This window comes from Rhinolophus ferrumequinum, chromosome 7 (genome assembly GCF_004115265.2).
Source record: "Rhinolophus ferrumequinum isolate MPI-CBG mRhiFer1 chromosome 7, mRhiFer1_v1.p, whole genome shotgun sequence".
In the NCBI taxonomy this organism is placed as follows: domain Eukaryota; kingdom Metazoa; phylum Chordata; class Mammalia; order Chiroptera; family Rhinolophidae; genus Rhinolophus; species Rhinolophus ferrumequinum.
The window spans coordinates 51,671,100-51,696,138 of NC_046290.1; the positions used below are offsets into that span (position 1 = coordinate 51,671,100).

General features: G+C 40.9%; 1 protein-coding gene and 1 pseudogene across 1 annotated transcript in view; both read left to right on the forward strand.

Moving 5' to 3' along the window:
* SERINC5 (serine incorporator 5) overlaps positions 1-23,629 on the forward strand; it is a 96,162-nt gene extending 72,533 nt beyond the window's left edge. Inside the window, exons 7-12 of the mRNA XM_033110179.1 lie at positions 1,815-1,910; positions 4,531-4,657; positions 13,073-13,139; positions 16,321-16,360; positions 17,066-17,210; positions 19,105-23,629. Coding sequence (XP_032966070.1) covers positions 1,815-1,910; positions 4,531-4,657; positions 13,073-13,139; positions 16,321-16,360; positions 17,066-17,210; positions 19,105-19,252 — 623 coding nt within the window. The 3' untranslated portion in view covers positions 19,253-23,629. The remainder of the gene's footprint in view (positions 1-1,814; positions 1,911-4,530; positions 4,658-13,072; positions 13,140-16,320; positions 16,361-17,065; positions 17,211-19,104) is intronic.
* On the forward strand, positions 11,034-13,050 carry LOC117024722 (heterogeneous nuclear ribonucleoprotein A1-like; annotated as a pseudogene).
* Positions 23,630-25,039: the final 1,410 nt, after the last annotated feature.

Consider the following 25,039-nt stretch of genomic DNA (forward strand, 5'->3'; position numbering starts at 1 on the left):
AGTGTATACTGAGTTCTTCCCTATACTCTGTGTAAAACTTGAATGAGAACGCCCTTAGTGTATATTGAGTTCTTCCTTATATTCGGTATAAAATTTGAATGAGAAGGCTCAGGAAGGAGCTGTTTATGGGCTCATCTTTCATCCGAGGCCTGTGGACCAGAAATCAGGGACAGTGTGGTCCAGGAGTCAGGAAGCGGGAAATCTGATTCCAGCTCAGCCAGCAGCAGCTGGCTCCATGAGCTGACTTTCCTCAGACCCAAGTCCTTGCTCATGGTTGTTTCAAAGCCAAATGGAAGAGACAATAGAGATTTGAAAGTGCTTCAGAAGGTATAAGTTTGAATTGTCTTTTGTAAATGACTTCTAATATCATAAGCCAGTATGCTGTCTTTGGTTGTAGAGAGAATTGTCCCTGGTCTCATGTTTTCTTGTACGTATCTTACTTTTCAGGTGATGAAAAAGCACATGACATTCAGGTTTCTACATAGGAAAAAGAAAATATGGCCAATACATTTATAGCCCTTTGAATACTTTCTAAAATGGTGATTTAAAAAGAAGTTAGTATTGGATAATTTAAAAGTTTTTCTGTACTAAAAATTTCAAATCCATTATTGAAATTGAGAGTATTATTCTTCCAGTCTCTTTAATTGGTCAGTTAAGAATTTCTTAAAACATTATTAATATTCAGATTAAAATATACTTTGGGTTAAATCCTACCTTTAGAAATGCTTATAATATTTTGAAATATTTGGTTTAAAAGGGGGTCATGGTAATGGATATGGTGATGGAATATATGGTGATGGACGGAGAACTGACTCTGGATGGTGAGCACTCGATGTGATATATAGATGATGTAGTATAGAATTGAAACCTATGTAATTTTACTAACATTTGTCACCCCCAATAAATTTAGTTAAAAAAGGAAAAAAAGAGAAAGAAATATTTGGTTTAAAGCATTAGTTGTTAAGGTAAATCTTATTCCCATACCAAAGAGCAACGTTTTTAAGGGTCCATTTCTATGTCTTTGATGGTCATTGTAATTTAATAATTGTAAGTCTAGAAGAAAATTTAATCATAGAGAAGAATGGGTAAAACTAAATCCTTTCATGCCAGCAGGTGGTTGAAAATTTCACCAAAAAAAAATAAATCCCTTTTGTGTGATAACCAAGAGTCATCCTGCTTATTCTCGATAATCCAAACACTGAGTTTGGTTTAAATGCTATAATATTAAAGTTCTTCTTCCAATGAATGCTAAGCCCCATAGCCTTCCTCTTTGACCTGGGCCAGCTCTGGTATTCTCGTTTTTTGGTTTGTTTGTTTGTTTCTGTCCATTGACAGACATGAATGAGCCTTTTCCACTGTCATGAACTGTAAAGTGTCCGCTGGCCTTGGAGAATCTGGAATCCATGGCCTGTGAAACCTTTTACCGCACTAAGCCGTGTGCTCTCACACAATAATGATGATAAATTTTCTTCTGAGATCTTGTGATTTAAGATCTAATGTTGTGAACCTCAGGGGGAACCAAGCCATATGTTTAAGTACAGCTGTAGTTATTATCAAAGTAAGGTGTTGGTAGAGAACTTGGCAGAACTTGGCATCACTGAAATAGCAGTTAGGCTCAATGTATAACTAACTCCCTCTCCCCAGATCTTTTCAGTGTTATCTGAGAAATACATCATGTACCTCTTCTTTCCTTTAAAGGCAGGGGTCCAACTTTGAGGAATACCACTTGGGGTGACCTATTTTTATAAGCCTGTGCTTTCTTATTGTTGAAATGTAAAACACTGTCTTAAAATCTGTCTCTTGTCGTTTTCTAGGACAGCCACATTCCGGGTTACTGCAGTCAGGTCTCATAAGCTGCTATGTCACGTATCTCACTTTCTCAGCGCTGTCCAGCAAACCTGTAGAAGTAGGTAAGCTGGCCTTATGAAGGAACATGTGTTTGCAGTGTGAATATTTTCATTTGTGGAGGAAGGGATATGTCCCTGTGACACTATTGTTTAAGTATCAGGCATGCAGTAAATCAAGCTGTGTTTCTTCCGGAGTGGTGTCGAAAGCTGAGCTGAGGTGGAGTTGCTGGGAGTTGAACCCAGGGCCTCATACGTGCCAAGCACGTACACTTCCATGGCGCTATACCCCTCACTTGTAATAAATCAAAATAGAGAGATGATTCAGACTTTTTTAGTACATAAAGTCCTTGCGGTGAGATATGAAAATGCTTTTTTTTGAGTCTTCTTACTATGTAGGAAAGACTTGAATAAAGGTGGGCTGTTGAGTTTGCCTTTAGGCCTCATCTGCATTTTCCCATTCTGTTTTCAAGGAACATTTTTATTTTGCTTAGTTTATTTTGCTTTTTTAGTTGGTTATAAATTTACTTTTCTTCAGGTGGTCATTTCTGTGTAATAGAGAGGGTGGGAAAAATGTGGGAGTGGGAAGCAGGAGAAAAGATTTGAGCCCAGCTCCACCTTTTGCTATGTGACTTTGAGTTGCTCATCTAAAATAGCATTTATTTATAAAGATAACAGAACATGAATGAGCTTTAGATTTGGACTGCCTAGGTTTATAGCCTGGTTCTGCCACCTAGGTAACTTGCACAAAGCTGCTTACCTTTCTCTGCCTAGATACCTCACCTTTAAAATAAGAATAGAAATACTATTTTGTAATGTGGTTTCTAAGAATTCAATGAATATGTGTATATATGTATATGTAAGTATGTACAGTTCCTAGCATGTAGTAGGTGCTATATATAACAGTTAGCTATTATTACTATAGAATAGTTGCATTGACTATTTGAGAACTATAAAAGCACTATTATATTATAAGGTGTTACTATGTGAGCCCCTGAGCCTCGCCAATCAAAGAGCAAGTTTTGGGGCCGCCAGTTAGCTCAGTAGGTTAGAGCGCGGTGCTCTTAACAAGGTTGCCAGTTTGATCACCACTTGGGCCACTGTGAGCTGTGCTATCCACAACTAGATTGAAACAACTACTTGACTTGGAGCGGGTGGGTCCTAGAAAAACACAAATAAATCAAGTATTTAAAAAAGAGAGAGAAAGCAAATTTTGTTGTTTTGATTTCCAAACTTATTATAATATATTATCTTTATCACTTTTGTGATACATACCTGTGTCTGTAAATGTTTATATACACATAAGTGTATATAAATGTGTATATGGTTACATTTGATCTCGTATAAATCAAGTTAAATAAATGTACTATCTTTTCTCTAGAATAGAAAAATTGAAGTTGTTTTCCTGTTTTTATATTTAGGAAGCAAATGCAAAGAAAATTTGAAAGTTGTAGCATAAAGCATGTACACATACTATGTTACTATGTGAGCCCCTGAGCCTATGTATAGGTCTTGTCTTTATAGCTATTTATAGTACAAAGTGATATAATTGTAGCCCTTATATTAAGTATAGTCTATCCTGGATACAATTTTGAAAAAACAAAATGCTGTCTTTAAGTTTATTTAAATTCAATCTCTTTAAGACTTATGACTATTTATGTATTAATCTCTGGTTTTAATGGGGGTTTATGGGAGTTTTGGTTATAGTAGTTTTCTTTTTAATGGCAGATATCACTTAAAAACAGAAAAAAAAACTTTTATTTTTAATTTCAGGTGATACTACTTAAATAGCAAAGTTCATATTTTGGTCAATTCTTTAAAAAATCTTCTTTTCATTGGCCTAAGAATAAAGGCTCCTTAAACCATAGCATACACAGTTTTGTTTACTCTTTCAAGTGTGAGTAACAGTAATAATTTTAGTCTGATTTCAAACAGAATGCGTATGTTTCTAAAATGGTTTCTAGGTTGTTATTTTATGTTTATGTCTCCTATTTTGGGGCAGAGTTGGCAATCAAGATGTAGCTTGAGTGTTCAAAATTGAAGACTATGTTAGATAAAAAATAAACTACCACTGATGGTAATATTACAGAAATCTTTGTTATGTAGCCTTTCAAAATATCTCAAACCTCCAGACCACCCTAGGAAGTTCCGAGATTATAGACTAAAAGATGTCACAACCACCTATTACTGGCAGTAAAATGAATTCTCACGTGGGTGGAGACGGTGGTCAGACAGCTGTTATACTGCCGGTTCACGTTTGGCTGTTGAGTGCCCTCATCGTTCCTCCAAAGAAAATAGACATGGAGGGAGTGCTCAATTATCTATCTGCACATGATCTCTGTTCAGAGGCTGCCAAATAACTGAAAAATGGATCGAAGTTTACTTTTTACTATTTTTTGAATAGTACTGAAAAAGAGTAAGACTCTTACAAGGTCCCGGAACTAAAGACCCCTTTAGCACTAAGCTGGATCAGATGAGGGTCTTATTCTCAGACGGTGCTGAGTTGGGAGAGGGATGCTTTGAAATAATAGCAGTCTAGTCTGAGTCGAGTTAGACTACAGAGTGGAAGTTCCCAGTGAAAAGTCCACTCTTCTAAGCTACGTGAATTTTCCGAAAATGAATGCTTTTGTGAATTACAACAGGCTTTTCTAAATCAACTATGACTACTTTGCCTTTTCTTTACAAGTTCTAGGTAATGATGGGAAGAACGTTACGATCTGTGTGCCTGACTTCGGTCAGGACCTGTACCGAGATGAAAACTTGGTTACTGGACTGGGTACCACTCTCTTGTTTGCGTGCATCTTATATTCATGGTAAGTCTTAGAAGTTACCTGAGGCCATCTTTGCAGACTTTAAAAAGTACAGGAGAAGAATTTAAATAAGTTCCAGCAGCCACGAGGCAGCAAAACAAATACCATCTGAGGAAGAAGGATGATAGAAATAATACGTGTTTGGGCTTCAATTGCCTTATTTGTATTTATATGGGATAAATCAAACATGTGGTATGGTGCGACCCTTTAAAAGACAGTTGATTACTTGCTAAAACATTATTGGAGGGTAAAGGAGCACAGAGTGAGGAAGAGATGGTATGTGCCACAATGTTTGGACAGCTTTCTAATCCAAGGGAAACACCATTCGTCCTGCTGTTGATGGAAAGAATATAAAGCACTACATACACTTTCATTTCGTGCCCAATCCAGGAAAGACAGGAAACTTTTCTTTTACGCTAAAATGCACAATGCTGTTCAGGAGGGAGGCTCTCCAAAAGTAGGTGTGATATATAAGCAGGCTGTATTTCACATGGTGGGGTTTAGTCTACCTTTAAAATTTTAAAAGATTGCCAGAGGGAGGAAAGTAAAGGATAAAAATGATTCGTTTCCTATTCTGGGTACATATTTCACTGATAATTAAGCTTCCCTTTGACAGGAACCTTATCCATGGTTAGGTTTTACTTCTGTGTTTTATGTTTTGTTTGTTTCAGTGTATAAACATTTCAACTTGTCATAGGCATATTAAAATCTTCCTTTGGCTGAAACTAAACAATCCTGATGGCGATAGTTTGTATAAATAAAACTCCTTTCTGAGCACACTGTCATTTTCTCTTACTGCTTCTAATACCCCCCGATGCTAGAAAGGGACCCGCAGACATAGACATTTTAGAGACGAGAGAACTAAGTTTTGTAAAGTGTTTGTGCAGAGTCATGCATCCAGCCATAACTACCTGCTGGTGTTGCAGGTAGTTATTATAATGAAGATTGTGTAACATTGATTATCAGTCTGTTTCTGACATAGTGACCCATTCTCGTTGTACCAGAAGGGACTGTGGTGTTAGTATGTGCAGATGCAGGTCACAACCCTCAGACTGAAAAATCTACCTCCATAAATAGAGGGCAAGGAAAGACCAAAGAAAGAGGCTGGCCACTCCTGTCTGGTAATTAATAGAGTTTGTTAAGGGAAACTTACATACGAGGCATGTCTTGGGTGTTTGTAAAACAAGATGGATCCCTGTACCACTTGGTAGGTGCCAAAGAATTACCGTGTTTCCCTGAAAATAAGACGTAGCAGGTCAATCAGCTCTAATGCATCTTTTGGAGCAAAAATTAATATAAGACCCAGTGTTATATTATAGTATTGTATTGTATTATATTATTATATTTTATTTTATATTATGTTTACTATATTAATTATATTATATTATATTACATTATATTATATTATATTATATTATATTATATTATATTATATTATAAATTATATCTGGTATTATATTATAGTAAAATAAGACTGGGTCTTATATTATTTTTTGCTCCAAAAGACGCATTAGAGCTGATTGTCGGACTTGGTCATATTTTTGGGGAAACACGGTATATAGGGTGAAGGGGGGATATTCGTGGATACTACCAGGTACTGGAAATTACATGCTTAATCAGGTCAGGACAACAACCTGTTCCAGGAACCAGCACGTTGCAGGAGGCAGGGAGGAATGCCCATTTATATCAGAATGAACATTAATTATGATCAGTCTCTAAGAAGGGTTTGCAGAAAGCAACTTCCATTCTGGCTCAGGTCCAGCTTGCAGGACAGACAGTGGTCACGTCATGGAACAGTCTCTCCTCCACACATGGTCACCACTTGCTGGCCTTTCATTTTCACTAATTCCATAATTGTCCACTGAGTACCTGCTATATACAAAGCAATGGATAGGATTTGGGCCCAAGTTAATGAATGTTTTCAGGCAAACCATAAAGGCACCCAAGTTTTGAATCCTGATTCTCAGCTCTTTCTTTTTTGAGTAAGCTTTTCCTTCCTAAATCTGTTATTATTGTTGGGCTTTAGGGAGAAATGGCAGCAACATGGCTAATTAATTTGTCACTCAGTTTTTTTCTGTACTGGCATATAAATACTCTTGGTAAATCAAGGGAGGAGAAAGGTTACTAAACTTTAAATATAGTATATTCCATTTTAAAAATAAAATGTAGTTGTGTTTACATATATAGAAAAAATCCTGGAAGGAGATAAACCAAACTTGTAATACTGGTGACTTATTTTTCAGTCTTGTTCTTCTATTATTATTTTTACATTGAGCTAGCATTTCTTTTGTCTTTTTATTATCAGAAAAAAACTATAAAGTTATTTGAAAGACTAAAATCATACGTCTCTGTGGGTTGCTGGCTACTTAATAGCACATGAAAGAAAATTTTTACCCCTCAGATAAAACAGGGCTTGGATTTGCTGTAAACCAACCAATGGAAAGTTGGTAAAAAATGCTACTTAGTGTGCTGAAGGAAGTGCCACCAATGGCATTATTTTACAGCGTGGAATTTCACCCTGTCAGATTTTCACTGCCACCCTTGAGTGAGAGATGATAAATAAAATGGGCTTTATTTGGAATTTCGAGGCACCATCGTGGAGGTTGGTATGGTCTAGTCTGATAATCCCCAAAGAACAATTTTCAAAGCTGACAGCTGCTACTTACAATCTGTCTAGATGCCAGTAACAAACGTTCTTGAATGCTAGTAATTACACTGCAAAATCCTTGTGCCCAATGGAATGAGGAGACAGAAAGCAGCTGCACCAAGTGGAGATTCAGAGTAACCAGGTAGCGTGGGGGTGAGGGTGGGGGTGCCTGGGTGATTAATGTGTGCTGTAATTATCCACTGAGGCACACATTAGGATCTTCAGGAGGAGTCAGCTTTGAGACTTTTATAGCCAAGCATCTTGGAGCGCACTGGGAAATGAGTTCAGGCCTAGTATGGCCTTGAAGAAAGGTAATGCTGCGGGAGGCGGTGGGGGGGGGGGGGGGGGCGCCCAATTAGGAAGTTTTCAAATCTTGATTTCTAGGGTTTACGTTTTCCTCCCATGCTAGGAGGAATGAAAGTTTGGATGATGTTATGAAAAGAGGCTGGGTGGAAACTGTCATTGGAATATAGCTGCAGGAATATCTAGAGCTCTTGATAGAAATTGTAGGAAGTCGAAAGACAGGATAGTGTGAACATTAAAGGGAAAAAAATCACCCATTTTCAATGAAAGTCCAAGATTGCTGGAGCTGACTTTTCTCTAAGGTCATAGTAGAAGGCTCCCTGTGCTATGTCCTCATCCCTCGGAGTTTTCCCTAAACATAGCGTCCCTCCACCCGCACCCATCCACCTCCCACACTTCTTCAGGGAGCTCTCATTATGGTGACCTCCATCTCAGTTTCTGATTCTCTGTTCTAAGTCCTGATTCTGACACACACTGGATATATTTTACTCTTTGCTGTCTCAGCTTGGAAGAAGGGCTCAGCCAAAACCCACTCCCTGATTTTCTGACTGCAAGCCTTGCTCAAGAAGCTCGTTCCACTGCACCCAGGCATTACTGCTGTGAAGAAGAGTCACAACTTGAACCCCCTGCAGGAGTTCCCCAATGGCTCATTCTATAGGCCGATTTCTCTACATCCCCTGTAGGCCTAGATCCCAGCCTCCCCCAACTATTCCTTCATTCCCTCCTCATCTCTGGATTTTGACATTGTTATTCTGTGGGTTTCAAGTTCAAGCTGTCAGACTGGATAGGATCCTGGAATCAATCAAATTCAGTCCCCTTTTTGGACATAAAAGGAAACTGAGGCCTGGAGCTATTCCTGTAGCTCTCTACTCCCAATTTCAGGAAACCTTTTCTCAAGTCTCCTTTGTGGGGTATTTGTAGACAGGTCAATTTTTTTTCTCTGTGTTGGCTTGAAGTAAGGTTCGTTCTTCACTGAGGTAGAAAGATAAGCCAGATGACTCGCATAATTATAGTTACTGGGAGGTATTTGTGCTATAAAACATTTCCCTGGCTACTTCAAATTCCTAGACAACTTAAATAATAAATATGTTTTCTCTTAAGCATAACTAAAATTAAATACAAAATTGGAAAAACTAAGAATATTAAATGTCATTCAGACAGCTTGCTAGTTCAGAATGGGATATTCACAACAATGTGGCAAACCATGTGAAAATAGGTACAAGGTTGGTAAGATAGCATTGGAGAGAAAATTGGCTTAGAGAAAAGCTGGTAAATCAAGGAAGAGTATCTTTTTTTGGTGAGTTCTCGGCCGTCTGGGCATGCTACTCTTATGTAAGCAAAAGGGGGGGGTTGTATCTTTATTTTGGGGATCCTGCCACTTCCTAACCTACCAGCTAGAAATCTTCATGGCTGTGCACCAGGGGCATGTTGAGGCCTGCCCCCAGCCCAGGCAGGACTCTGGTGTCCTTTAGGAGCTGAGTCATCTTACATGGAACAGTGGGGACATAATTGAACTTCATCACACAAAGACTGGGAATAGTCATGGGATCTATGAAGGGCCACCCTGTAAGTTTGTCAGGGGAGCAGAATCTATGCTCTCCAATAGGAAAGTCTGGACATGTTTTTTAGAGATTTTCTGTCATCTTGTGGGCATTTTGCCAGTTCCAGAAGCAACTGAAGCAGATGCAGAGGGCCACCTGTGTTTCAAATCACTCTGCCAATATGGCAGAGGCTCTGGGCACGGCAAGGGTAGGGGGGGGAGGCATCTTATCTTTTTCGTTTGTCACAATGACTTAAGTCACTGCTGGCTTTTTGTGACTGGGGACCAGATATAGCAAACATGCTTAGTGCACTGGACATTCTTTGCATGGTTAGCATTGTCCCAACAAAAAACTGTTAAGTCTCCTCCACCCTCTGTACCCCACCCCCACAGGAAGTTCTGCTTAAAGTCACTCATACTTTAGCCCTAGAAGACAAGAGGTTATGGATAATCCGGGAATTGTTTTATAGCAACTTGTCTTATGCTGACCAAAAAGATTGGTCAGTAATAGCCAGAATACAGACAGCAGGAATTGCCCATGCTTTCTAAGAACTTCTAAGCACCATATTTTCTTGATAATTCCAGGAAGAGAGTTTTGTGGGGAAAGGCCATGACTCAATATGTTTTACGGTAACATCTACTTGTGGAAGTCACATGCCACTAATGATGAACGGAATAAAGGTATTTTGACAAATAAGAACAGAAGCTTCTCCATGTAGTGCTTTCTGTTGGTGGAAGTGAAGTGGCAGAGGTGCCAGAATCAAAAGCTTTATTTTTCTGAAACCATTTTATTGCAAAGTATTTATAAAATGGCATGTTTATTCTGTCCCCTTTAAAGAATGGACATTATGTATGCGGCCGGTTAGCTCAATTGGTTAGAGCGCAGTGCTCTTAACAACAAGGTTGCTGGTTCGATCCCCGCATGGGCCAGTGTGAGCTGCGCCATCCACAACTAGATTGAAACAACTATTTGACTTGGAGCTGATGGATCCTGGAAAAAACACACTTATAAATAAATAAAAAGTTTCAAAAAAAAGAAAGAAAGAATGGACATTATCTTTTAGATGAAAATTCCAGATACCGGATCTCTTTCTAAAATGAAAAGTTCTCTTTTCCCCCACGGAAACTATATATGTATTAAATCATAATTCATATGCACAAAATATATCACTCTTAAATTTAAGAGCACGGCATATGTTTCTTGTGTGCAGAGCCATTGGGAAGTGTTTGTACCAAAGTCAGGAGATGGGAGTGGAGAGGGCCCTGATTAGCATCCATTGTTCAAAGCTGAAATACAAATGATGCTATTGGTCTTGAGTGGACCGCAAAGGAAGCAGTGCGCTTGGATCGCAGAGGACCTTTTTAGAGGGAAGGCTTTTTATTGTTTATTTGCATCTCATTGATTTCTTCTCCTTGGGAAAGAGAATGAGAATGAGCAGAGAAGGCAGTGTTGCCTCGTGTGCTTTATTGGGTTGAAAAGAGTGTTAATTCCTGCCTCTCCCCTAGCCAACTCCCCCACACACACACCTGCCCACCTCCAGGATAGCAGGTAAGCTGCATGACGGCAGGGATTGTCTTTTTCACTGAGTCCCCGCCACTGCTTAGAACAGGGCCTGATACATGGCAGGCCTTCAGCAAATATTTGCTAAACGAACTTACACAGTTAGCTGTAAGCCTACGTACGTATTATATATATTTCTGTTTGTTTAAAATGTTTGCCCCTTTTTTTCCCAAGGAAAAAGAAATGCCTCCTTTTTACCTCTGGAAGCCAAATTTTATAACATTTTACCTCTCAAGTCATGGAGAAAGTGGCAGAATTTTTTAATCACACTGACAGCACACTGACAGCTACTCCATGTTGAACTTCTAAACAGAAAACCCTATTCTGTCATAGGCCCATTATTACAATAAATAACTGTGACCTTTTCTTATTTATTTTTTTATTTATTCATTTATTTATACAGTCTCGATGGGACCTCTTCTTTATATCGTTAGTTATAGGGGTTCTGTTCAGCTAGTCTTCAGATGATTGTTGAGGTTGATTGTTCTATAATTTAGTTGTAATTTTGGTGTGATCCTGGGATACAGTAGGCATAGTGTTTGCCTCATCTGCCATCTGACCTTTGCTTTTCATGCCCTTGTTTTTTATTGCCATCTCTGGGTTTTTTCATTGCTTTTGATCCTTCTAAGTGAGACTAGTCAGAGGGAGGCAAACAATAAAAGTGAAATCAGAAAATTATTTTGTTATATGAGGGAGGAGAGGCAAAATCCAACAGTGAAAAGCTAAGCTAAGAGGACCACAGACATCTTATTTCTTTACCTACACACTTCTCTTTGCATAAAATGATCTAATACAATCCATGTAAAAAGACATCAACTATAGAATTGGTCAGCTAGGTTTGGGAAAAAGTGGATATTAAAATTAGACTACCTTTGCTTTCTGTGGGTGGACGCCTCCGAGGAAGCATCATTGAAGTCTCCCTTCCCGCGGTCGTCATATGTAAGTCAGAGTCTCCCAAAGAGCCTGAACAGCTGCAGAAGCCCTTCAGTGGAGGTTTGAGCTTTGAAACAACCGATGAGGCTGAGCCATTCTGAGCAGTGGGGAACACTCCCAGAGTGTGTGGTGATGAAGGACCCAAACACCAAGTGCTCCAGAGGCTTTGGGTTTGTCACCTGTGCCGCTGTGGAGGAGGTGGGTGCAGCCATTGAAGGCAAGGCCACACGAGGCGGGTGGAAGAGTCGTGGGACCAAAGAGGGCTGTCTTGAGAAGATTCTCAAAGACCTGGTGCCCACTTCACTGTGAAAAAGATTTGTGTCGGTGGTATTAAAGAAGACTCTGAAGATCACGACCTAAGATGATTCTGAGCAGTGTGGGAACATCGAAGTCATTGAAATCATGATTGACCAACGCGGTGGCTAAAGGAGAGGCTTTGCTTTTGTAACCTCTGATGACCATGACTGTGTAGACAAGACTGTCCTTCAGAAATACCACACTGTGAATGGCCACAACTGTGACGTAAGGAAAGCCCTATCTAAGCAAGAGATGGCCAGTGCTTCCTCCAGCCAAAGAGGTCAGAGTGGTTCTGGAAACTTCACTGGTGGTTGAGGAGGTGGTTTTGGTGAGAATGCCTTTGGTCGTGCAGGAAACGTCACTGGTCAAGGTGGCTTTGGAGGCAGTCGTGATGATGAAGGATATGGTGGCAGTGGGGAGGGCTATAATGGATTTGGTAGTGATGGAAGCATTGTTGGAGGTGGCAGAAGCTGCAGTGATTTTAGCAATGACAACAACCAATCTTCAAATTGTGGACCCATGAAAGGAGAAGACTTTAGAGGCAGAAGCTCTGGCCCTTGTGGTGGTGGAGGCCAGTACTTTACCAAACCACGAAACCAAGATGGCTGTGGTGGTTCCAGCAGCAGCAGTAGCTATGGCAGTGGCAGGAGGTTTTAATTACTGCCAGGAAACAAAGCTTAGCAGGAGAGGAGAGCCAGAGAAGTGACAGGGATGCTACAGGTTACAACAGATTTGTGAGCTCAGCCAAGCACAGTGGTGGCAGGGCCTAGCTGCTACAAAGAAGACACGTTTTAGACAATATTCATGTGTTATGGGCAAAACACTCGAGGACTGTATTTGTGACTAATTGTATAACACGTTATTTTAGTTTCTGTTCTGTGAAAAGTGCAAAGCATTCCAACAAAAGGTTTTAATGTAGTTTTTTTTTTTTGCACCCATGCTATTGATTGCTAAATGTAGTAGTCTGATCATGACACTGAATAAATGTGTCTTTAATAAAAAAATAGACTACCTTTATTTAAGCAGCAAGAACTGTAGGTTTGGTGAGACTGCAGCATTGGTCAAGCAGCTCTGCCCTTCCTTTGATGTGATATAACACGTTAATATATTCTGCTGACCTTTTTGTTTATTTTCTAGTTTGACATCGACAACAAGATCGAGTTCTGATGCCCTGCAGGGGCGGTATGCAGCTCCTGAACTGGAGGTAAGTTCCTTTCTTTCTTGTCCTGCTTCATCTCGGAAGACCCATGATTCAGGAAAGCTTTTTATGTTTATTAGCATTTTTATCGATACGCATTCCATGATCCCATTTTTCTTCTGGAAAGAACACAGTTTTTGTACAGAAAAAGAAATCTCCTGTGTATACAATAGGCTTAAAATGAATCCTTGATTTTCCTCCAACAAAATTGGCCTCTTGTGTGGCGTCCTTCTGCCCACCTCCCCACCGGAGAGACTTTGTCAGGCTGGTCTTTGCTCTTTTCCTCTGTCATAATGGAGAGACAGACACAGACAGACTTCTAGTCCATTCCTCTATTTTACACCTGTCTGCCCTCTATACGTAGCACAACTATGAGGTTATGTAATGGCTGTTCTGAAGGAGAGAAGATGGAGAAAGGAAGGAACCAGCATCTGCTCTATGCCACACTGCTGAGGAGTGCCTATCCGTTAGCTTCTTTAAGTGAATCAGTGCCATCAGGTGGGCATTTCACTGGGTAAAGAATTGTGAACAATAAGTATCCAAAAAATCATGGCGGTTGGCAGATGCCTATCGGTCAACAGAATGTATTATTTAATACTTATGTAAAAGTCTTTCTGGGGTCCTTAGAGGAACTTCTACCAAGGTCTGAAAAGGTCTCACCAGATGGAGGCAGCCAGCAGAAGACTCCGCTTCGCCCCAAGGAATGGAAAGAATGGGAGGTTCCAGTGATGCCTAAGACTTACAGCACTTGCTATGGGCCAGGCATTGTTCTAGGTGTGACACATGTCTTTTCATTTAATCTTCATAAGACCCCAGTGAGGGTTTTTTCTATTTGCAGAGGGGTTAAAACAGAAACAGCCATTTAAACTTTTGATTTGCCCGCATGTAAACTGTGCACTCTGGCTCCAGAGCCTGTTCCCAGCTACTGTTGCCCAAGAGCTCAGCTGCTGTCTGCTGGCCCTGCTGGTGACCCTGCCTGGCATCCGGCCCTGGCTGCATCCTAATAGCTTTCCCTGGATGGAAGAGCTCTGGTATCTGATGGGCGCCTTATTCTGCAGCTGGGTCTCTGGGGATGGTCTTCCCTGCACCTGACCTGGAGAGAGTGAACTATTATGAAGGGTTGTCAGTCTGCCAGCATCATTCACCAGCTCTTTCTGTCACTTAAAAATGAGAAAACCATGCTGAGTCTGAATAGGTTACTGCTATTATACAGAAGAGAATGGTCTCTAGAAGGCAAGCGTTTGTTCTCACCACCAACTGGGTAACCACCTGCTGAGGTTGTACCATTATGGTTTCAATATCCCTATTGTATACAGAGTTAAAGTGCAAAGAACAGCAAGTCTCTAGGTTAGATTTAAGAGAGGATGTTTTTCTTCTCATTCCAAGGAAAAAGTGCCTGTTTATTTCTGAAGTGGAGAGCATGCGGGATGGAGGTTGGTTTACGCTCCTTGCATCACGTTTCACAGGATACATCTTTGAAAGAGTAGTTTCTTGTGGTAACTTAAGCTTCAAAAGAGCTAGGACCCCAGCATGCAATGTCTTGGACCCACTGAATGATTTTGTGAATCTCAGACTATGTCACTTGATCCAAGATTCCATCAATTGATCCGTCAAGGCCAGTCCCTCTATTACAAGTATCCTTTGATGGAGGAGGGAAACAAGGACGTGGCCTTGAGGTATATAAATGGGACAAAGGCTCAAGCGTCCATGTCCTTGTCCCTGGCTCTCTGTTCTTTGTAGTAAAAATAACAGCCAGAAAGGGCCAAGGACCCAGCCCTTCCCAGACTGTCTTGGTGCATGTAGTGTTTCTTATTTGTTTACCAGAGTCCTTCCGGAGTCACGTTTTTCACAACTTGATATTTTTTAAATTAAGTTTGTTTTGAGTAGGTCAGAAACATGATAGGAAATGTGAAAGGTACCAAAGACTCTTCAAAGGAAAGCATCCCACGCATCTCTGTCCCCAGTATCCCAGCCTCCGTGGAGGCAGCCAGTTCAGCAGCCTAATTTTAATAGGAAATGTAGGTAAGCCTCCTGCTTCCACAGCCCTTAGCTTTACCGTTTCTGATTCCGTTGGCTCTACCGTCCCCTAGATATCACGCTACCTATTACTTCTTGTGACTCATGGACTTTGGAGTTCCCAGCCTGCATTCCTGTCCCAGCTCTGTCACTAAATTAGTTGTGTGACTTCAGGTCTGTAATTGAACCTGCCTGGCCTCAGTTTCCTCAGTGTAAAGGGGATAATAGTCCCAGCCTCAGAGATCGGAGAAGATGGAATGAAATAGCCATTAGAGCAAAGCCCCAGGAGTGAGCTCCATGAGAGCGATGACCTTGTCTTATCACTTTGTGTTTCAGGTTGAGTTTTCCAGAGGCAGCCATCCAGGCAGAGTGTGCTGTGCAGGATATTTATTTAGAGATCAACATAAGTGGAAGGGGAAGAGGGGGTAGATGGGGCCGAGAGTGATGTCGAAGGGCACGGCAGGCTGGACAAATCTCTGCTGACCCCATGCACAAGTTTTCCAGGGCACATATGACCCATCAGAGCTGTCCTCCAGGGGCCAGTGGCTGCTGCTTTACACCCCTGCTGGGGGCAGTCATTCCTTTGGGTTGTCCAGGAAGGGCTTGCTCTCAGGAAGGGCGACTCTGGCCCTGGGGCAAAGCCTGGAAGTTGCCACTAGAAACCTCTCACAAGAAGGTAAGGGGAGAGAGGGTGGTAGATGAGAGTAAATGAGATCAAACATATGGTGATGGAAGGAGAACTGACTCTGGGTGGTGAACACAAACAATGTGATATACAGATGATGTATGTACACGTGAAACCTATATAATTTTACTAACCATTGTCATCCCAATGAATTTTATTTTTTAAAAAAAAGAATGATTAAAAAAGGAAGAAAGAAAGAAACTCGCACAGCACTCGCAGTAGCTGAGCTGAGCAATAAGTGTGCACCTTTGGAGTGGCTCTGGTGGCTCACCTCCATGTCCGTTGTATTTCCTGTCACCAGCACCCAGAGCATCTGGGAAGATCAGATGCTTAGTCAAAACTTGAAGGGATAAAGTGTGCAGTTCGGGGCCTGGGATGTAATTCAAACGGGGAAGGCTTGGCACGCAGGTAGCCCTTAGTGCTTTAGTGATGTGGAGAGAAAAAAGCAGAAAGCAAGCCACTTGACTGTTGCCTTTGCTCTCCCAGGTAGCTCGGTGTTGCTTTTGCTTCAGTCCCTATGGAGAGGGTAAGTAGAGAACTTTCCTTCAGTATATCTGTGTGTGACCCTGCATACCTTTTGCTCTAGTCTGTGGGCATTTGGGATTCAGGTACAAATAACTTGAATGGTAAAGGGGAAACTTTTCATTACGAAGCCGGTTTACTGTTTATATACTTCTCATGTTATTCTCAAAGGGTTGGTGGGTTTTGTTTGTTTGTTTGTGTTGGTATTCTGGCAAGCGAGAAATTAGTCTAGTATTCTGACTCATATTTAAGTTATACAGTGAGATTTAGTGAAGCAGAAAGTACATTTTTTAAAGGAATGAAAATTTGGAAAACACGAAGAGGTCCTGACATCTTGTTTTGGACCATTTCTTCCCTTCGACTTTATTTTCTCTTCGGATTGGAGGTTCCCAGGGGCTTGAGAACTTCTGGTCTACTTTCTTTCACTTTCTTCCGGGCTTATAATAAGTTTTGTGTTTCCAAGGGCTGCCTTATGCTCTGTTAAAATAAATGGGATGTTAGGTAACTCATCCTATTAAAGAAGGTTTTGGGGTGGGGTGGGGGCTTTGTGCTTATGGCGCAGATGAAAAATGCCTGAGTGTACAAATGGCTTTTGACATCTTTTCTACTCAGTAGGCCCTGGGGTGGCCATGAGTAAGTGTGTCTCTGCTAAAATGGTAAGTGTGCATGTGTTCACTCATTGAGCTTGTGCTGGCTTTGTGTTTCACAGACAGTGAAGAGCAGAAGAATATGAAAGAGGGGCCAGGGGTTATTTATGACGAGAAGAGAAGCACCGTCTATAGCTATTCCTATTTCCACTTCGTGTTCTTGTTGGCGTCCCTTTATGTGATGATGACCGTCACCAACTGGTTCAAGTGAGTGGCTCATTACCTTAGACACTGTAGAAGGAGCAGTCTTTAAAAAAGCAACTTGAGTCCTATTCAGGGCGCTGAAGCATGGGTCAGATCTCCTAGAGTCAACTGAACTCTTCAAGTCAAACTGTACTCAGCTTTACAGAAACAGTCCTGAGTTCCTGACAGTCAATCAGCATGGTTTTAACTTTGGAAGCTGCTTGCTGCAGCTTTAAAAAAAGGAAGGTTAACTGCATATGGACAGTCTTGAAAAACATAGGAATATTAATGGGAAAAGCACTTGGAATTCTTAAGTAATCATCTGCTTTTAAGAAAAAGAAAATACCTTTTCTATTTTGTATTTTGTTTGTGTGTTTTTTTTCACCCTTTCATTACAGAAGTTTAAAACATGTTTCTAAAAAGCTTACATGGAAATATCAAAAGTATCAATGATCACCCCCCCCATAATCAGTGCTAACAATATGATGTGTATCCTTTCGTTCCTTTTCTATGCATTTACAAGCCTAAGTATTTTTTTTAACATAAACATGATTACATATATTTCCCTCCTTGAGGGTTTTGATTGTTTGTTTTTAACTTGGCAGTACATGATGGGCCTGACTTTCCCTATCACTACATGGAGATTCTTTTGAATCATACAGATTCTTTCTGGATTGTTCTTTGACTGATCCAAAGTTTCTTTTGGGTTATAATTTGCTATAAGTTAGGCTATACATAGGATAGATGTTGAGGGTCATTGTGCTTTCTTTTTTTCATTCATTCAACAAATATTTGCGTGTTCCCATGTGCCATGCTGTTCTAGCAGGCGGGGCTTACATTCTAATGGGGGAGACAGACCATGATCCAAATCAAATGCAGTGTGTCAGATGGTGATGACTATTGGGGAGAAAAATAAAATGAGGAAGAGGAATCAGAGCACCTCGTGGGGTTGGGGATGGTAGGGCCGGCAGTTTCAAACAGAATGATGGGGAAAGTCTTCCCTAAGGAGATTCTTCCCAAACATCCTCCTGAGGGAGAAGATGGAGAGGGAGCATCTAATGCTTTGCAGTGATGTTTGAGAATTCATGGAAAATTTTGGCTTGGGAAGCTTAAGAAACGATGGAGGGAGCTATAATCAGTCAGGCAGATAATTACAAATGTTCTTGAGGATATGGAGAAATTGCACCTCTCTTACACTCCTGGTAGGATTGTGAAATGGTACAGCCACTTTAGGAAACACTTTGGCAGTTCCTCAAAAATGTTAAACATGGAGTTTTTATATGATCTGGCAATTTACTCCTAAGTGTATACCCAAGAGAAGAAAAAGCACGTATGTCCACACAAAAACTTGCACACAACGTGCACCGCAGCAGCATTGGTAATAGCCAAAAAGTGGAACCAACGCAAATGTCTGTCAACTGATGACGGATAAATAAAATGTGCTGTATGTATACAACGGACTATTGCTCAGCAATATAAAGGAATAAAGTACTGATACTACAACATGGATAAACCTTGAAAACTTTACACGAAGTGAAAAAAGCCAGTCACTAGAGGCCACATGATTCCATATGAAAATGTCCAGAATAGGCAAATCCGTAGAAACCAAAAGTAGGTTAGTGAATGCCGTGGCTGGGAGGAGGGAAGGGGACCGGAAGGCAGCAAAAGGATGCAGGATGATGAGAATATTATACAATTGATCGTGGTGGTGGTTACACAAGCCAATGGACATAATAGAAGTCATTGAATTGTACACTTTAATTGGGCGTGAATTATATATGAATTCCGTTGTTAGGAGAAAAAAAGAAAGAAAGGCTGGAGGGGGCAGAATCAGGAAGATACTTAGTAAAGAGAGCTTGTCCTGTCCTCCCCTGTTCTCTTCCTGCCCTGACCACCGATGGCTCTCTTGTTTCCACAGCTATGAAAGTGCCTACATTGAAACCTTCTTCAGTGGGAGCTGGTCCATCTTCTGGGTGAAGATGGCCTCCTGCTGGATGTGTGTGCTGTTGTACCTGTGCACGCTGGTTGCGCCCCTCTGCTGTCCCACTCGGCAGTTCTATGTGTGAGGATCTGAGCAGTCCCCTTGGTTCTGCAGGCTGGAAATGACGTCCTTTGAACAAGTCTCCCAAGACACTGAGCAGTGACTGGCGCTTTGCGAAAAGCTGGCATCCCCTGGCCGGCTTGAGTGTCTGAAAAGGCTTTTAGGAAAAAAAAAAAAAAAATGACCTGATGATCTTTTTAATTCTGAAATTCAAACATACCACATTATTCCAGAGGAACTGAAATTTTCAGCCAAGCTGATCATGAGTGATAATACATTTTGTATGTGTCTTACCCCTAAAAACTGGGATAGTAGTTAGGTTAGTGTTTTCCTTCTGCGTGTTTTGACCAAAACAGTTTGGGGCACAACATCTTCTCACAGGGATAAAAATTTACCTTGTATGGCCTATCATTTTTATGCTTGGAGTAGAAAACATGCCAACATTTTGAGCCTTCAGCCTCTGACAGAATGCAGACCCCTCTCCCACGCCTTGGCCTGCAGGACCTGCTCACAGGCCCCTGGTATTTATAGGGTACAAGAGGAAGCACCTGTTTTTAACCCCACCCTTGTGCAGCTTCCTCCTGGCCCCCAGCCATTTCCCTTGAAGCTGTGATGCCGGGAATCACAGAGAGCACTCTTTGCCATTATCCTCCCCAGGGTTCCCCTCGTCCTTCCCTAGGTTCAGCATCTTTGTTATTAATGTGAAAAAGCACAATTTGCCATCACCACCTGTGTGATTCCCCACCGTATTATCCCTACCTGATCAGAGTCACTGCAATAATGATGACTCTGACTTGTGGTGTTATGCACGTGATTACAGAGCAGTATTCGTGTTGTTTTGTCTAAATGATGGAGGACTATAGTGTTCACTTGTTTGTCCTATTAATAGTGATAATACTTTAGGACCTGAAAAGCTTCTTCTTGACTGAAGCCTGATGCACCACTGTTTCAGTTGTTAAGGTCACCCCCTTCTCTTCCACCTTGAGGCCTTGAAATGGTAAAAGCAAAACAGATCGGTCCCACAGCCACACTTTGATGTCCATTACGGGTGTTTTGGGGTACATTTGCGGAGGTGAGGATCACAGGTAGGACCTCATACAGGGCTGACCAGGTAAGGCCTATTCCACAACTGGTAGAAGTGACTGAATACACTTAGGAGAAAAGGTAGGCGATGGAGGTATTTAATGAAGCCATAAATAACATCCACAGAAACTTCCAAAATATGTACTTGTAAAGTCATACTCCTCAGAGATGGGACATCGGGCAGTTGCCCAAGAAGATGTCCATTTTCAGTGTTGATGTTCTCAGTCAGGGGCGAGTTTGTGGAAAGTCCATTAGAGACCCCAGTGGAGACACAGCGGGGACACTCCTGTTAATATTTCATGCAGGATGGAAAGAACCTTTTCAAATTCCCTGGCAGAGAGGGTCTGAGAATGGAAAGACTGGCCTGTGCCCTACTGTGTGGGTTGGACAGAACTGGGTTCCACCTAAGTGAGGCTCCAGCGTGCCACAATGCTGGTGTGGGAAATGAGTCAAATTCTTCATTTCTACTCCTTTGCTCTCCTTCCAAGAAAAGGGGCGGGAGAAGGGATAAATACAGTGGATGAATTCCTCTAGGAACTTGCCTTATTTAACAATGTCTGAGATTCGATTTTAAAAGGCACTCATTGTGTGTGTACGTGAGAGCCTCATTTTGTGTACTTGATCACATTTCTCTTTTTAGGCAAGGAGTTTTTTGGGCTCAGGAGTTGAAAATGATACGGAGTCACAACATGAATAGCCACCACGTGCAGCCCCCATTAAGCCAGTGGGAGTGGAGCTCTGTGGGTCGGGGACCGGTTGAGGGATTGTGATTGTATGTGTAGAAGCAGCTCCTTGGCAGAAGCCACTACAGTGTCTGGTGCAGTGACACGGGGTTTCGAGTAAGATTGGTTTTAGGAAAGATCATGAGAAAAGACAGATCAACAACGGGATATATCAGCAACTAGTTTTATGTTTTCTTCCTGCTTGCTGGGTCTGGCAGCCAGCTGTGTGACTTTAGAGCTGGTCCTCACAGGTCAAGGTCAAGCTGACAAGGCTTTGCATTCCTTGGCTGGCCTTTATTGGCTCCCTTCCCCTGCAGAAAGAAGCTCAGGGAAACACAAAAGAAGGGACGTTGCCAGTGGCAGGGCCCTCAGAGTTTCCTTCCTTAGCCTGCCCAGCCAGCCCATGTTTTCCAGCTGCTTAAGATTTGGTTTGTGGCCTGAAGTTCCTTTCTAAAGTTTGGTCTGACACAAGAGGAGTAGTTATACTCTCCTGGTTTTTTATTCTCAACTGAGAATTTGAGCAAATTCATCTGAATGATTGAAAGAAATGTGGATATACCCTGAGGACTGTGGGCATATAAATAAGAAGTTGACTATAATTAACTGTGATAAACAATACTCAGGTGATGAGTCAACATTTGTAGGTTTAAAGAACCTACATAATTGTGCTATTGTGATACTAGAAACTGGAAAAACTGTGCCCGTTGCTTTGAGTTGCTATAATGATTGTACTCATTTGATAAATTCGTTTTTCAATAATAGACTTGCTTCCTACAACTTTTTGTACATGATTTTACAAGTGCATTTCCAGAAGCTGCAGGTCAGACTCCTTTAGCAATACAAGCTGAAGAAGCTTTTAAAACTCGATATATGTATATTTCTTCTGTTCATCCAACCTGGTAATGTTTTCCCCCTTTCATTTCCATCAGTAAAAAAAACACTAAGTGGGGGAAGGGATTCTTCCAGGAGTGTTGTTGCATACCTAGACGTGTCACCTGACTGAAGACCAGAGACTTTCTATCAAAACCTTTCCAGGCACCCTACTTTTGTCCTAACTGGGTCTTACTTTTGTAAAACCTAACTGGTTTTGCTTTTGTCTTCACATTTTCTTGGGAAATGGCTTGAAAGAATTGTTCCCCAGAAGTATTTGGAGCTCTTGTAGTATAAAGGACTATTCTCATGTGGGCTGTGGGAGAGTGGGGTTACTAGAGATTTGGGGTTCTGGTGCCCTTCAGGAATAGCCAGCAGGGGGTTCCCACACCACACTTATTTCCAGTTCCTCAGAGGTTTCTTCGTTATGGATGACTTCTATGTCGTGCTAACCCTCCACCCCCTCATTTGTCACCCTCTGCCTTTGTAAAATTATGTATTAATTTTGGCTAGAAGTTTACTGCCATTGGTGCTTCATGTTACCTGCAAAAAGGGAATTCAAGAGCCTGTATTTAAGCTGCCTGGGCTTTTTTTTCCCTTGACTGCCTTTCTGAATAGCATCTCATTTTGGTGTGTATTCGTGTCCTACCCCTCTTAGAAATGAAAGAGGGTCTATTCTGTAACTAAGAAGGGTGTGACCTTGGGCTAAGATCCTGCGTGTCCAGAGAGAACACTGGGCCCTCCTTAATTAAGAACAGTACAGGAGCCACTTGGTTCATGGACTTCTCGGTAGGACGTTCTTAATTTGCTGATAGCAGTGACTACCTATGGCTTTGTTCTTAAGGCCACCATGTTTCGTGCCATCTTGAATATATTCATAAAGCCTCAGACATTTTAATCTAATGTTGCATTTCAGGCAAAAATGGGCTCTCTAGTTTTAGACTTATTTCACAGGACAGGAGAACTGTTTACACAGATCTTTTGAACTAATGCTAGCCATTCTAAAGATCTTTTTTTTTCCTTATTATATCATTTGCAGAGGTGTTCATTTTGAAAGGGGGAAATATTTGGCTTTTACCAAAGAGGTGGGGTTTTTTTGTTGTTGTTTTAAAGCAAAATCCTTTCAGCAAAAATTTAATTGGGGAAGGGTGGATTAAGAGCACATATGTCCAAATCCACTTCTGTAAGAGTTTAATCATATTTATGTGATTAAATGATGGAAGAATTCTTTAAGGTAATCCTTTTGGGGTGAAGGATCCTGGGAAATTCTCTCAGGTAAAGAAAGCTGTAGCAGATGTGTAATATATGTCTTGAGAGCTATTTATAAGAAATTTAAAAAGGATTTTTTCCTTTATTAAAATTTTAAGGGTTTTTTTTTATTTTGCAAAAAAATTTACAAAAATTTTATAGTCATAACTTTGTTAATTTTTAAAACTTTTCTTAGACAATTAGCTGTAGCCAAATTATGTGGTTATGTTTTGCTATATTAGAATTTGAAAATGTAATATGTGTGGTAAATCTACTGTTTGAAATTTATAATGGTCTCAGATTCGGTTAGAGTTTTGGTAACTTTTTAAATAGTTTTTGTCCCTTTAGTCTCAAAGGCAACTATGGGTTTGTATTTGTTTTTTGAATGCTAATTTTTCTATGAAGCGTCTTAGGTTAACTGGTCTTCTCCTATGTAGAAAATTCAACACTTGTTAACTCTGTATTTAATAAATTTGAAAACTGAAAAACATCTTGTTTTTCTCTCTTCTGTTGGCTATATTAAAAATTAAAGTTCTCCTGGTAGTGTTTTCCAAAATGCTGCCTTCAAATGTTAATCAGCTCTCTCTTAAGCTTCTTAGAGTCTATTGTGATTCATGAGAATGAAAATACAAACATGAAAACTCAAGCTTTTTGGCTTCTCTGGGCTTGAAAGCCCCTGTGGCCTGCTTCCTTTTTCTTATTTTTAATGCTAGTGACACACTCTTAAATACAAGAATTAGAGTAAGTCTTTAAGAAAGGTAGTGGGAGTCCTCCAATATGGTTCCTTTTCAAGATTTGGCTATGCCAGGTATTCTGCATTCCCCTTTAAAGTTTAGAATTAACTTGTGACTCCTTAGATTGTATGGCATTGGGTCATTAGATCCGTTTGGGAAGAATTGACATCGTAACAGTAAATCTTCTGATTTATGATTTTATCTTTCATACATATAGATCTTTTAAAATTTCTTTAGTATTAATAAGTACTTCTGTTTTTGTTAAAATACCTTTGTGCAGGATTTCATCTGGATACTTCTAAATCTCATTTTTATGAAATTAGTTTCCTGAATTTTTAAATTTTGTGTATCACTTAACATAAAACGTACCACCTTTACCTTTTTTAACTATAGTCAGTAGTGTTAAGTACATTCATATTGTTGTGCAGCCAAGTTCCAGATCTGTTTTTATCTTACAAAGCTGAGATTCTGTCTCCATTAAATAGCAGTTCCTCATTTTGCCCTCACACCAACCTCGAAAACATCATTTGCTTTCTGTCTCTATGAATTTGTCATTTGCTTCCCCCACCCCACCCCCAGCCCCCGTTTCTTCCCAGATAGATGCTGTTCAGGTCTTCTGGCATTTGATGGTTCATCCATCCCACCTGTGCTTTGGGGTTCACTACTTTTTGTTGTAATTGTCCATAGGTTATGGTTGTGCTATCTAGTTCCAGTTTTATATGGGAGTTCAGAAAGATCCAAAAACTGTTCTACCGTTGCCAACATTTCTTTTTCTTTTTTTTATTGGGGATTATTGGGGAACTGTGTTTTTCCAGGGCCAATTAGCTCCAAGTCGCTGTCCTTCAAACTAGTTGTGGAGGGCACAGCTCAGCTCCAAGTCCAGTTGCTGTTTTCAATCTTAGTTGCAGGGGGCGCAACTCACCATCCCATGTGGGAATTGAACCAGCAACTTTGTTGTTAAGAGCTTGAGCTCTAACCAACTGAGCCATCCGGCCACCCTTCCAGCAGCTCAGCTGCAGCTCGTTGTCTTCAATCTAGTTGTGGAGGGTGCAGCTCACTGGCTCATGTGGGATTTGAACCGGCAACCCTGCTGTTCAGAGCTCGCGCTCTAACCAACTGAGCCCATCCAGTCACCCCTCTTCCATTCACTCTTGA